General features: G+C 40.6%; 1 protein-coding gene across 1 annotated transcript in view; it reads right to left on the bottom strand.

The window, feature by feature from the left end:
* Positions 1-4,389: 4,389 nt before the first annotated feature.
* Positions 4,390-13,028, bottom strand: part of LOC139553263 (calmin-like) — a 48,143-nt gene continuing 39,504 nt past the window's right edge. The window contains exons 10-13 of the mRNA XM_071365401.1: positions 10,349-10,536; positions 8,076-8,166; positions 7,865-7,923; positions 4,390-5,674 (exon numbers count right to left, since the gene is read on the bottom strand). Coding sequence (XP_071221502.1) covers positions 5,533-5,674; positions 7,865-7,923; positions 8,076-8,166; positions 10,349-10,536 — 480 coding nt within the window. The 3' untranslated portion in view covers positions 4,390-5,532. The remainder of the gene's footprint in view (positions 5,675-7,864; positions 7,924-8,075; positions 8,167-10,348; positions 10,537-13,028) is intronic.

The raw sequence follows: 13,028 nt of genomic DNA, 5'->3' as shown, positions 1-13,028 counted from the left end.
AGCTAAGGACCCTGGGACTAAACACCTCTCTCTGCAACTGGATCCTGGACATCATGTTGGGCCGCACACAGGTGGTGGGTGTAGGTAACAACACATCTGCCATGCTGATCCTCAACACGGAGGCCACACAGGGGTGCGTGCTCAGTCCCCTCCAGTACTCCGTGTTCACCCACGGCTGCATGGCCAGGCACGACTCCAACACCATCATTAAGTTTTCCGACGACACAACAGTGCGTAGGCCTGATCACCGACAATGATGAGACAGCTTATAGGGAGGAGGTCAGAGACCTGGCCGTGTGGTGCCAGGACAACAACCTCTCCCTCAACGTGATCAAGACAAAGGAGATGATTGTGGACTACAGGAAAAGGAGGACTGAGTACGCCCCCATTCTCATCGACAGGGCTATAGTGGAGCAGGTTGAGAGCTTCAAGTTCCTTGGTGTCCACATCATCAGCAAACTATCATGATCCAAACACACACAAGACAGTCGTGAAGAGGGCACGACAAAGGCTATTCCCCCTCAGGAGACTAAAAGATTTGGCATGGGTCCTCAGATCATCAAAAAGTTATACAGCTGCACCATCGAGAGCATCCTGACTGGTTGCATCACTGCCTGGTATGGCAACTGCTCAGCCTCTGACCGCAAGACACTACAGAGGGTATGGAGTACGACCTAGTACATCACTGGGGCCGAGCTCCCTGCCACTCAGGACCTCTATACCAGACAGTGTCAGAGGAAGGCCCTAAAAATTGTCAAAGACTCCAGCCACCCAAGTCATAGACTGTTCTCTCTGCTACCGCACGGCAAGCAGGACCGATGCACCAAGTCTGGAACCAACAGGATCCTGAACAGCTCCCAGGGTCATTGATCACGTTGAGGGAGAGGTTGTTGTTCTGGCACCACACGGCTAGGTCTCTGACTATAAGCTGTCTCATCATTGTTGGTGATCAGGCCTACCCCCAAGCTATAAGACTGCTAAATAGTTAACCAAATACAGTTGGTCAGAAATGTACATACACTTAGGTTGGAGTCATTAAAACTCGTTTTTCAACCACGCCACAAATTTCTTGTTAATAAACTATAGTTTTGGCAAGTCGGTTAGGACATCTACTTTGTGCATGACACAAGTAATTTTTCCAACAATTGTTTACAGACAGATTATTTCACTTATAATTCACTGTATCACAATTCCAGTGGGTCAGAAGTTTACATATACTAAGTTGACTGTGCCTTTAAACAGCTTGGGAAAATTCAGAAAATGATGTCATGGCTTTAGAAGCTTCTGATAGGCTAATTGACATAATTGAAGTCAATTGGAGTTGTACCTGTTGATTAATTTCAAGGCCTACCTTCAAACTCAGTGCCTCTTTGCTTGACATCATGGGAAATTCAAAAGAAATCAGCCAAGACCTCAGAGAAAACATTGTAGACCTCCACAAGTCTGGTTCATCCTTGGGAGCAATTTCCAAACACCTGAAGATATCACGTTCATCTGTACAAACAATAGTATGCAAGTATAAACACCATGGGACCATGCAGCCGTCATGCCGTTCAGGAAGAAGACGCACTCTGTCTCCTAGAGATGAACGTACTTTGCTGCGAAAAGTGCAAATCAACCCCAGAACAACAGCAAAGGACCTTGTGAAGATGCTGGAGGAAACAGGTACAAAAGTATCTATATCCACAGTAAAAAGAGTCCTATATCGACATAACCTGAAAGGCCTCTCAGCAAGGAAGAAGCCACTGCTCCAAAACCGCCATAAAAAACCCAGATTACGGTTTGGAACTGCACATGGGGACAAAGATCGTACTTTTTGGAGAAATGTCCTCTGGTCTGATGAAACAAAAATATAACTGTTTGGCCATAATGACCATCATTATGTTTGGAGGCAAAGTTGTGGCAAAATGGCTTAAGGACAACAAAGTCAAGGTATTGGAGTGGTCATCACAAAGCCCTAACATCAATCCCATATAACATTTGTGGGCAGAACTGAAAAAGCGTGTGCAAGCAAGGAGGCCACTAAACCTGACTCAGTTACACCAGCTCTGTTAGGAGGAATGGGCCAAAATTCACCCAACTTATTGTGGGAAGCTTGTGGTAGGCTACCCGAAACGTTTGACCCAAGTTAAACAATTTAAAGGCAATGCTACCAAATACTAATTGAGTGTATGTAAACTTCTGATCCACTGGGAATGTGATGAAAGAAATGAAAGCTGAAATAAATCTACTATTATTCTGGCATTTCACATTCTTAAAATAAAGTGGTGATACTAACTGACCTAAGACAGGGATTTTTTACTAGGATTAAATATCAGGAATTGTGAAAAACTGAGTTTAAATGTATGTGGCTAAGGTGTATGTAAACTTCCGACTACAACTGTTGCTACTTAGAATATCCACATTGACCCCCTTTTACACTAACTAAATCACATACACTGCCACTACTGTTTATTATCAATTCTGTTGCCTAATCACTTTACCCCTATCTATATATACATACAGTATCTACCTCAATTACCTCATACTCCTGCACATCAAGTCAGTACTGGCAACCCGTGTACAGTATACAGCCAAGTTATCATTACTCATTGTGTATTTATTCCTCATGTTATTATTTTTCTGTATTTCTCTCTGCATTGTTGAGAAGGGCCCGTAAGTAAGCATTTCCCTGTTAATCTACACCCGTTGTTTACGAAGCATGTGACAAATACAATTTGATTAGATTATTATGGCCCTGGATCATTTCCTGCAACCGTGGCATACAGTAGACTATGGCATTTTGGCAATTTATCTTACAACATTAGTGTGAACCGAAAATGATTTATAAATCATCCCAGATTAACTCTGACTATAGTTACTAACAAAAAGGACTCAGGAAATGTGCTATAAGGCACTAGGCACTGTAGGGTACTTGTCGTTTTACCCAGTCAGTTATATAATATTTCTTACTTCAGGGGCTAATGTTTATAATGTTTCCCAAACCATATCTCCAAATGGGAATACTCACCATAAACTAGAACACAATTCTGTGAGTTGTAACTACTACTCATGCATCAGGCATGAAATCAATCTGGATTAACCAATCAAATAAATGATACAACAAAGGGCAAAACATGTAATTTATTGGGTCATTCCACCAATTCAGTGCCATTTGAGAAGTGTAAGTTCCTCAAAAAGTAACTTTAGATTTCACCTCATTTGAACATTCTTGTCATAAAGAGCTTCATAAAAAAAGTGTTCCTATCTCAAGAGGTTGAATAAAAAAAACGACTATAGTAAGTGCCTATTAAGTGCCAAATAAAGTAACAGGGTTGACGATACATCCCCCTGTGACAGGGAGAATAGAAGCTACAGGGAGTGACAATTGAATGCAAGCATCACAAAAACATGTTTAATTCTTAAAACATTTCTAGCCTGCCTATCTATGGGTAACAGGGTTGACGTTTCATGCTCAACCCGCTCATTTTTCCACCACAACACAACAGAAACTGGCCAGAAAGAGTAGAACTAGCTCCTCTGCTTTTACACTATGATTTCACTATTAGGTGTTTAATGTTTCTTTAGATTTTTATTTTATTCTTATGAATAGTTTCACCATATTAAAATGAGAGTTCAGTTCACGTAACAGGGTTGACCTTCAAATGAGGGACAGACGTAAATGAATTACTAATCACATGAACTAAATAATCATCTTCAGAAAGGACTTGGTCAAAGAAACTAAATAACTAGGGCTTTACAATGATGGTGAAAACTTGGAGAAATGTTGGGGTTAAGTGGGTTAAAATCTTCCCTAGAAGTTAGAGGGCACATGGAATGACATGCCAAAATGCTGCACTTCATTTAACATAACAGGCTTTTAAAATGCAATATTGGTGCACAATTTCTACTTAAAATATCAAAGGGAAGCCAAAGGCACTCTTTTCGTGGAACGACCCGTTGCAATTGACTGGTGCTTTTGAACAGAATGGGTTCCAATACAAAAGCAAGATGACCTCTCTGAGGCCGTACTAGGTCACTTCATTCACAATTAGATAGGCAGTATGTATTGTGTCCCTTGGGCATAATCATGCAGATATAGATCTCATTAACATATGCAGTGTCTGTATAGGCAATCTATTTAAACAGAATTCATATGGACAGCTGCTGGACATGAAGTCATGTAAAGTATGGCTTTTGCACATAACTACACACACTTTATAAATCCAGTTTGGTTTATCCATGTGTAGGAATTCTGTGCTTGTTGTTAGGGGAATTATATCGAAGATTTAGGTGGCTGTAAACTAAGCCGATTAAAATTATAAAAAATGCAACAACATAAAATGATGATAGTACTGTACTTAATTACAGATGTTGTTAAAAAATGGTATTTTATAAATAAACATTTAATCATAAAGCATTCTCTTTTTATTGAAGGGCTCTAACAAGTTCAAGCACGGCTGAATCAATAACAGCAGTTTAAAAAACAACCCACAGGCATACAAACATAGCATTTAATAAAGGAATTAATAATCACACTTTAAAAATCCATTCATATACTGTATTTTCAACTGATCCATAGACATTTACTCCAGCATTCTTAAAATATTATTAAAATAAAACCAACATTATTAGTAAATCAATATTGTCACTTCAAAACTATTTCAACTGTGTTAAACTTATATTTCATAATTTGCTGATGGTGAATTAGTTTTGTATTTTCTATCCAGCATTCCAAACACTGTATCTTTGGCAGTTCACATACTCTGGTTCAAAAGTGCAACTGACACACTCCCAAGCCTCTGCAGAATCCACTGAGCTTGTAAGACAAGTCCCTTCAAGAGAATGCAGGACCTTAATAAGTTAATCGCTCAATGGAGGTTGTGCATCATCTTAAATGTGTAAATATTTCTGCATAACTCATTGGCCACACTTTTTCTTATCAAATTCCATGTAAAATCAAAAAGGACATCAGGGATGTTTCTGAAACATACCTGTTATTCCACTCACCAAATTGCCATTTATGTAAATGGGCAACTGCAAAGCTTCCTGAACTGTATACCTACAACAACAAACAATATATAATTGTGCACCGTACAATCCTACATTCTTAGGGCTGGATTCAATCCGTAGCGCCAAAGTATCGCTGAAGATCCGCGTAAAAATGTAAAGGTAATTTCCGATTGAACCGACATATGCAGCATTTACCGTGAATGCAGTCTCCGCGACCGCGGGAACATTGACTTTAACTGTCAATCGCGCTATAAAGCAGCTCTTCAGCGCTACGGATTAAATAGCCCTCAGAGTGCTTCTTTCTTTGTACATCAATAAACTCAGAAAAACATACAAAGTTATAGGTTTGTCTTTACAATTTTAAGCATATCAATGCAAGCCACATCAATGCAAGACAATGAGCAGAATATCTAAACAGCTTTATAAATTATTCTGGAATAAAAAAAAAAAGTGTTGTGTGCGTGTGTATGTGTCGTGTGTGTGTGACATGTTTGTGATGTGTGTATCAGTATGTACATGTGTCGCAGTATGTGTGTGTATTCATTTTCCCAGGTTGAGCAGAAGGCTTGGCAGGTTCCTGTAGTCGATCTGTGGCAACACCAACAGGCAGTAGAGGAGCAGCCACAGCAGTAGGAGAATGTAGTACTCTGTCAACGAAGTAGGAGTCCTCATCTCCCTCCAGCTACACACACACACACACACACACACACACACACACACACACACACACACACACACACACACACACACACACACACACACACACACACACACACACACACACACACACACACACACACACACACACACACACACACACACTCGCAGAGAGAGAGAGAAAACCGGGTTCAGCAGAAGGTCGACAGAACCAAACAGACTTTAAACCCAGCTAACACATTTGGTTCCTTGGAAATTGTGTGAATGTACATTTTTGGTTTCCACTTTGCCTGTTCTGGGAACTTGAGTTTTTAGGTTGCAGGGAGGTTCTGAAAACATTCTACTATGGTTCTCTGAAATTTTTCCTAGGAGGTTAACTAACCTTCTGAGAACGGAAATAATAGGTTATTTGAAGGCAATGAAATAATGTTCTGAGAACATGTTTCAATAAGACTTTTAATAATACTGATAGCTTAGGTTAACTGTTTGGAACTCCAACACAGATAGGACACCTGGAAATTAATTTGCTTAGGCATTAATCATGCAAACACATGTATTTTTTTATTGTGCCATGGCATCAGTGAGATTCTGAACCTATGATCTTCTGTTCTATGTCAATGTTCATTGCGCCACCAGGATGGAGCTAGCGTGCCATGGTTTTTTAACTCATACAAAGCTGTTCATTGTAGTCTATTCAAGCGGACCCCATTTCCAAGGAAACAAACACTCATTAAGATTATGTGTGGCCAATTAGTGGGCGCGGCCAACACACCTGAACACACTTACCAAGATAGGCTAAAGAGAGTATTGTTGACGCTGCGAACGGAATGTATATGTTTTTAAATAACATTCTTAGAACGTTCTTTGAACGTTACTACTGTTTTCTTGTGTTTTTTTATGGAAAGTTTTCTTAACATTCTGAGAACATGACTTTAAATAGAACCATGAGGAAAGGTGCAGAATACGCTATGCGGAAGTACTGAAATTCCCACAGAAGAACATTGTTTCTTAACATTCTCTGAACGTTCTGAGAACATTATATAGAACCATGAGTAAACCTGTGTGAAACGTTAGGCTTAGGTACTGAAATTCCCACCCAAGAAACATATGGATCTCAGAATTTTATGCGCTAGCTGGCTATCCTGCAACATTCCCAGAATGTTGTGAGAAGGTTAGATGCAAAATAATCATAGGACAACCATGCTCTCACCAAGCTCTACGAAACATATGGTTCTGAGAACGTTATGTGCTAGCTGGGAAGAGATAATGTCAACATAAACAGCTACAATTCAGGGTATAATGGGTCAAAGGTTGAATAAAAATTTTGAATACAAAAAACTGTTATATGTTAGGCTTCTCTAGTGACACCAAAACAAAAGCCCAGGATGGATTTAATTTCTCCAGACTGAAGAGATGTTTTCATGTTGAATAGCTTTCTGATACTAATAATTGAACTATGTCTGGGATAGGCTGAATGCCAGTCTGCTTGTGCTATAATGCCAACTCCTTGTCACTCATTGTCATGAGCAATGGAGTTTGCAAGAGCAAAAAAAGATATGGAACAAGGTTTGTCTCATACTAATACTGTAACTAGGTACGGGAATTTTGACACGACCAGGAAAAACTATGGGCCCTCGTTATACCCTTCATACAACTAGCACCTGATGTTTTTCTTGGTCAGATTTCCTCCTGGTCCTCCTAATAACTACTAAGACAACATCTTTGTTCCTGAGCTACAGACAGCTGGGTATCTTTATCTCTATGGCTGTGACCTAAATGGCACCCTATGGGCCCTGGTCAAAAGTAGTGTACTATAAAGGGAGATAGGGTGTCATTTAGGACGTAGACTATCTGTATGGCATCTCCCTCCCCAGACGGCTATAGATGATGTAATGATGTAAATGTTTCACACAATTACAACACCAGCCAAGCTGTGCCCCATAGGGGTGATGGTATCAGTCGAATATTGTGTGTCTCTGATTCCCACGATGCCTCACCTCAACACTCATACAGGAGGGTTGTCACGGCAACTACAAGATAGCCCCACCCGGTGACTTACGCTCAGACAAGTGAGCAAGAGCGCTCAGACAAGGGAGCAAGAGAGAAACGGTTCGTGCAACAAACCTCTGTTTTGAACATAAGAAGTTATAACTGTATAACAGTCATGCTGCACCCTGCCCTTTGGGGCAAGAGGCCTACTGACTCATATTCTTACCTGGTGTCAGACTTGGTACTGTGAGTTCGGCTGGCTGCTCCATTCTTCTGATTGTCCTTCTACGGGACAGAGGGATACGTATTACAATCCCAAAAACATGAGTGAGGATGATAAATGCACAGGTATTGTTTTGTAAGGCTCATCTTATGGTAAAATACTTACATAGGAAATAATGACAGTTCCTAAATATCTGAAATGTTTTGCAACAAACCTCATTAGAGCCAACCACCTTTCTCTGGTGGAGTGGTGTGGAACACATAGAACACTGTTCATCTGTGGTTCCATCACTGTCACCTTCCCTCCTGTTCAAAGAGAGACAGACAGACAAAGCGAGACAGCGAGAGACAGACAGACAGACAGACAGACAGACAGACAGACAGACAGACAGAGACAGACAGAGAGAGACAGAGCGCTATATTTATGTTTCTACTAGATAAAAAATGTGTGAACACTATCATTCAGAACAAAGAAAACATCTCGTTAGCTATTATTTACACAGTGACTAACATACTGTTCATCTTACTCATTAAAGCGGAGAGAAAAAAGCCACTATTATTGCAATAAAACACTTCAGAATCAGTCATCATCAGCATAAATTATATAATTGAATTACAGTGCATTCAGAAAGTATTCAGACCCCATGACTTTTTCCACATTTTGTTACGTTACAGCCTTATTCTAAAATGTATTAAATTCTATTTTTTCCTCGGCAACCCAATACCCCATAATGACAAAACGAAAACTGGTTTTTAGACATTTTTGGGAAAAAACAGAAATACCTTATTTACATAAGTATTCAGACCCTTTGCTATGAGACTTGAAATTGAGCTCATGTGCATCCTGCTTCCATTTATCATCCTTGAGATGTTTGTACAACTTGATTGGGGTCCATCTGTGGTAAATTCAATTGACTGGACATGATTTGGAAAGGCACACACCAGTTTATATAAGGTCCCACAGTTGACAGTGTATGTCAGAGCAAAAACCAAAAGCCATGATGTCAAAGGAATTGTCTGTAGAGCTCCAAGACAGGATTGTGTCGAGGCACAGATCTGGAGAAGGGTACCAAAACATGTCTGCAGCATTGAAGGTCCCCAAGAACACAGTGGCTTCCATTATTCTAAAATGGTGAGCTATAGAGCTGGCCGTCCGGCCAAACTGAGCAATCGGGGGAGAAGGGCCTTGGTCAGGGAGGTGACCAAGAACCTGATGGTCACTCTGGCAGAGCTCCAGAGTTCATCTGTGGAGATGTGGGGACCTTCCAGAAGGACAACCATCTCTGCAACAATCAGGCCTTTATGGTAGAGTGGCCAGACGGAAGACACTCTTCAGAAAAAGGCACATGACAGCCTGCTTGGAGTTTTCCAAAAGGCACCTAAAGACTCTCAGACCATGAAAAACAAGATTATCTGGTCTGATGAAACCAAGATTGAACTCTTTGGCCTGAATGCCAAGCGTCACGTCTGGAGGAAACCTGGCACAGTCCGTACGGTGAAGCATGGTGGTGGCATCATCATGCTGGTTGGATGTTTTTAAGTGGCAGGGACTGGGAGACTAGTAGGGATAGAGGGAAATATGAACGGAGCAAAGTACAGAGAGATCCTTGATGGAAACCTGCTGCAGAGCCCTCAGGACCTCAGACTGGGGCGAAGGTTCACCTTCCAACAGGACAATGACCCTAAGCACACAGCCAAGACAATGCAAGAGTGGTTTCGGGACAAGTCTCTGAATGTCATTGAGTGGCCCAGCCAGAGCCCGGACTCTGGAGAAACCTGAAAATAGGTGTGCAGCGACGCTCCCCATTCAACTTGACAGAGCTTGAGAGAATCTGCAGAGAAGAATGGGAGAAACTCCCCAAATAAAGGTGTGTCAAGCTTGTAGAGTCATACCCAAGAAGACTTGAGGCTGTAATCGCTGCCAATGGCGCTTCAACAAAGTCTGAAAACGTATGTAAATTTGATATTTCCGTTTTTATTTTTTATACATTTGCTAAAATTTCTAAAAACCTGTTTTTGCATTGTCATTATGGGTTATTGTGTGTAGATGGATGAGGGGAAAAAATTACTTTATTCATTTCAGAATAAGGCTGTAAAGTAACAAAATGTGGAAAAGGTTTCCGAATGCACTGTATGTCATTATGTAATTTGAATTGCTTAGAGCCTCTTAATGTTAGTGGAGAGGAAATTAGCTTCCAAGTTCAATAACTAGCCAGATCTAAACACATTTCATTGAGTAAATTTAAGGCATTTTGCTCTATCAAACTGGGAGGCCCAGTTCTGAAGTCATGTCTTTCGCTGCTTAACATTGCTTTCCCCCAAAATAATGTTCTGTGCGGTGTTTCTCAGGCAGTGGCCCAAATGGTACCCTTTTCCCTATGCAGTGCACTACTTTTGACCAGAGCCCATAGTAGTGCACTATAAAGGGAATAGGGTGCCATTTCGGACACAGCCCAGCTGTACCAGGGACCTAAGAATAGTATCCTACCTCATGGTCTCATTGTTTTCTCTGGCAGCAGAGGCAGGCTTCTCCTCATCAGTCCTGGTGAGATCACTGCTCTCAGCAGCTCCACGGTGGGTCTCCACCACACCCCCATCTCCCTCCGTCTGCTCACCCAGCACGGAGCACCATTCCTGTGGGCCCGATAGCCTGGAGCCCCCTCTCACTTCAACCTCCTGGGGACACATTGGTGGGGGGACTACTTTAGAGTGTAAGGGGAAGGTGGAGGTTGTTGGATAGGATAAAAGGGTATGGATGTAGTGGGTGTGGGGGTAAAGGGTTACTGGCTAGTCATCAGTGATGGTGGAAAATCGATACAGTTAGATATCACAATATTATTTTGGACAAAATGATATAGATACTTTGACTCCAAGTATTGATTTGTAAAAAATTATATATATATATATATATATACACACTACCAGTCCAAAATTTGAGAACACCTACTCATTCAAGGGCTTTTCTTTATTTTTTTTTTACATTGTAGAATAATAGTTGAAGACATCAAAACTATGAAATAACACATATGAAATCATGTAGTAACCAAAAAAAGTGTTAAATAAATCAAAATCTATTTTATATTTCAGATTCTTCAAATATGACAGCTTTGCACACTCTTGGCATTCTCTCAACCAGCTTGATGAGGTAGTCACATGGAATGCATTTCAATTAACAGGTGTGCCTTCTAAAAAGTGAATTTGTGGAATTTCTATCCTTCTTAATGCGTTTGAGCCAATCAGTTGTGTTGTGACAAGGTAGGGGTGATATACAGAAGATAGCCCTATTTGGTAAAAGACCAAGTCCATATTATGGCAAGAACAGCTCAAATAATCAAAGAGAAACGACAGTCCATCATTACTTTAAGATCTGAAGGTCAGTCAATACGGAAAATGTCAAGAACTTCGAAAGTTTCTTCAAGTGTAGTCGCAAAAACCATCAAGTGCTATGATGAAACTGGCTCTCATGAAGACCGCCACAGGAATGGAAGACCCAGAGTTACCTCTGCTAGAGAGGATAAGTTCATTAGAGTTACCAGCCCAAATAATTGCTTCACAGAGTTCAAGTAACGGACACATCTCAACATCAACTGTTCAGAGGAGACTGTGTGAATCAGGCCTTCATGGTCGAATTGCTGCAAAGAAACCACTACTAAAGGACACCAATAAGAAGAAGAGACTTTCTTGGGTTAAGAAACATGAGCAAAGGACATTAGACCGGTGGAAATTTGTCCTTTGGTCTGGAGTCCAAATTTTATATTTATGGTTCCAACTGCCGTGTCTTTGTAAGACACTGAGTAGGTGAACGGATGATCTCCGCATGTGTATTTCCCACCGTAAAGCATTGAGTAGGAGGTGTTATGGTGTGGGGGGTGCTTTGCTGGTGACACTGTCTGTGATCTATTTAGAATTCAAGGCACACTTAACCAGCACAGCTATCACAGCATCTGGTTTGTGCTTAGTGGGACTATCATTTGTTTTTCAACAGGACAATGACCCAACACACCTCCAGGCTGTGTAAGGGTTATTTTACCAAGAAGGAGAGTGATGGAGTACTGCATCAGATGACCTGGCCTACACAATCCCCTGACCTCAACCAAATTGAAATGGTTTGGGATGAGTCGGACCGCGGAGTGAAGGAAAAGCAGCCAACAAGTGCTCAGCATATGTGGGAACTCCTTCAAGACTGTTGGAAAAGCATTCCAGGTGAAGCTGGTTGAGAGAATACCAAGAGTGTGCAAAGTTGTCATAAAGGCAAAGGGTGGCTATTTGAAGAATCTCAAATATAAAATATATTTTGATTTGTTTTACACTTTTTGTTTACTACAAGATCCCATATGTGTTATTTCATAGTTTTGATGTCGTCACTATTATTCTACAATGTAGAAAATAGTACAAATAAAGAAAAACCCTTGAATAAGTAGGTGTTCTAAAACTTTTGACCGTTAGTGTATGTATGTTTTTGTTTGTTTCTTTGTTTTTGCTAGGTAGGATTAGCTAACGCTGGTCGGCTGTACCTGTGCCAAAACTCAAATATTTTTCATCCTATAGCTTGTTCTTCATCTTCTTTTTAAATAGTGAGCCAACATGCTTTCAGCACCTTTTATTTCCCTGACTGATCAAAACTCATTTATCATGCTTTATCATCTCTGCAGAAGACATATAGTGAGAAATATGTTTGCAACATCAAATTGCAATACAATCGCAGTATCGAATCGCAATACATATAGAATCGTGAGAATCGCAATACATATCATATCGGCGGCACCTAAGTATCGCGATAATATCGAATCATGACGTCCCTTTCAATTCCCAGCCCTTGTAGTCATATAGAGTAGCACAAAGCACTTGATAAAAAATATCACACTTTCTTTTTAACTGTCTTGAACATTAGCTCCAATCCTTATCACACTTTCTTTTTAACTGTCTTGAACATTAGCTCCAATGTCCCTCCTTTAAATCATGGGTAATGTTCTCATGATTGATTCATGATTCATGGTTGGTCAACACAGCTTACGAAATGACTGCTAAATAAGACTTGGTATGCAGAACATCTAGCACCAAAACAATGCATACATTATCAGACGCCCAGACAGACACGTCAGACAGAACCAGAGAAAAGGATGAACAGATAATAACACATGCAGACAGATTATTGCATATAATGAGAC

Source organism: Salvelinus alpinus, chromosome 25, assembly GCF_045679555.1.
Source record: "Salvelinus alpinus chromosome 25, SLU_Salpinus.1, whole genome shotgun sequence".
Classification (NCBI taxonomy): Eukaryota; Metazoa; Chordata; class Actinopteri; order Salmoniformes; family Salmonidae; genus Salvelinus; species Salvelinus alpinus.
Note: the sequence above shows the minus strand (reverse complement) of the source record. Positions and strands in the feature narration are given on the sequence as shown.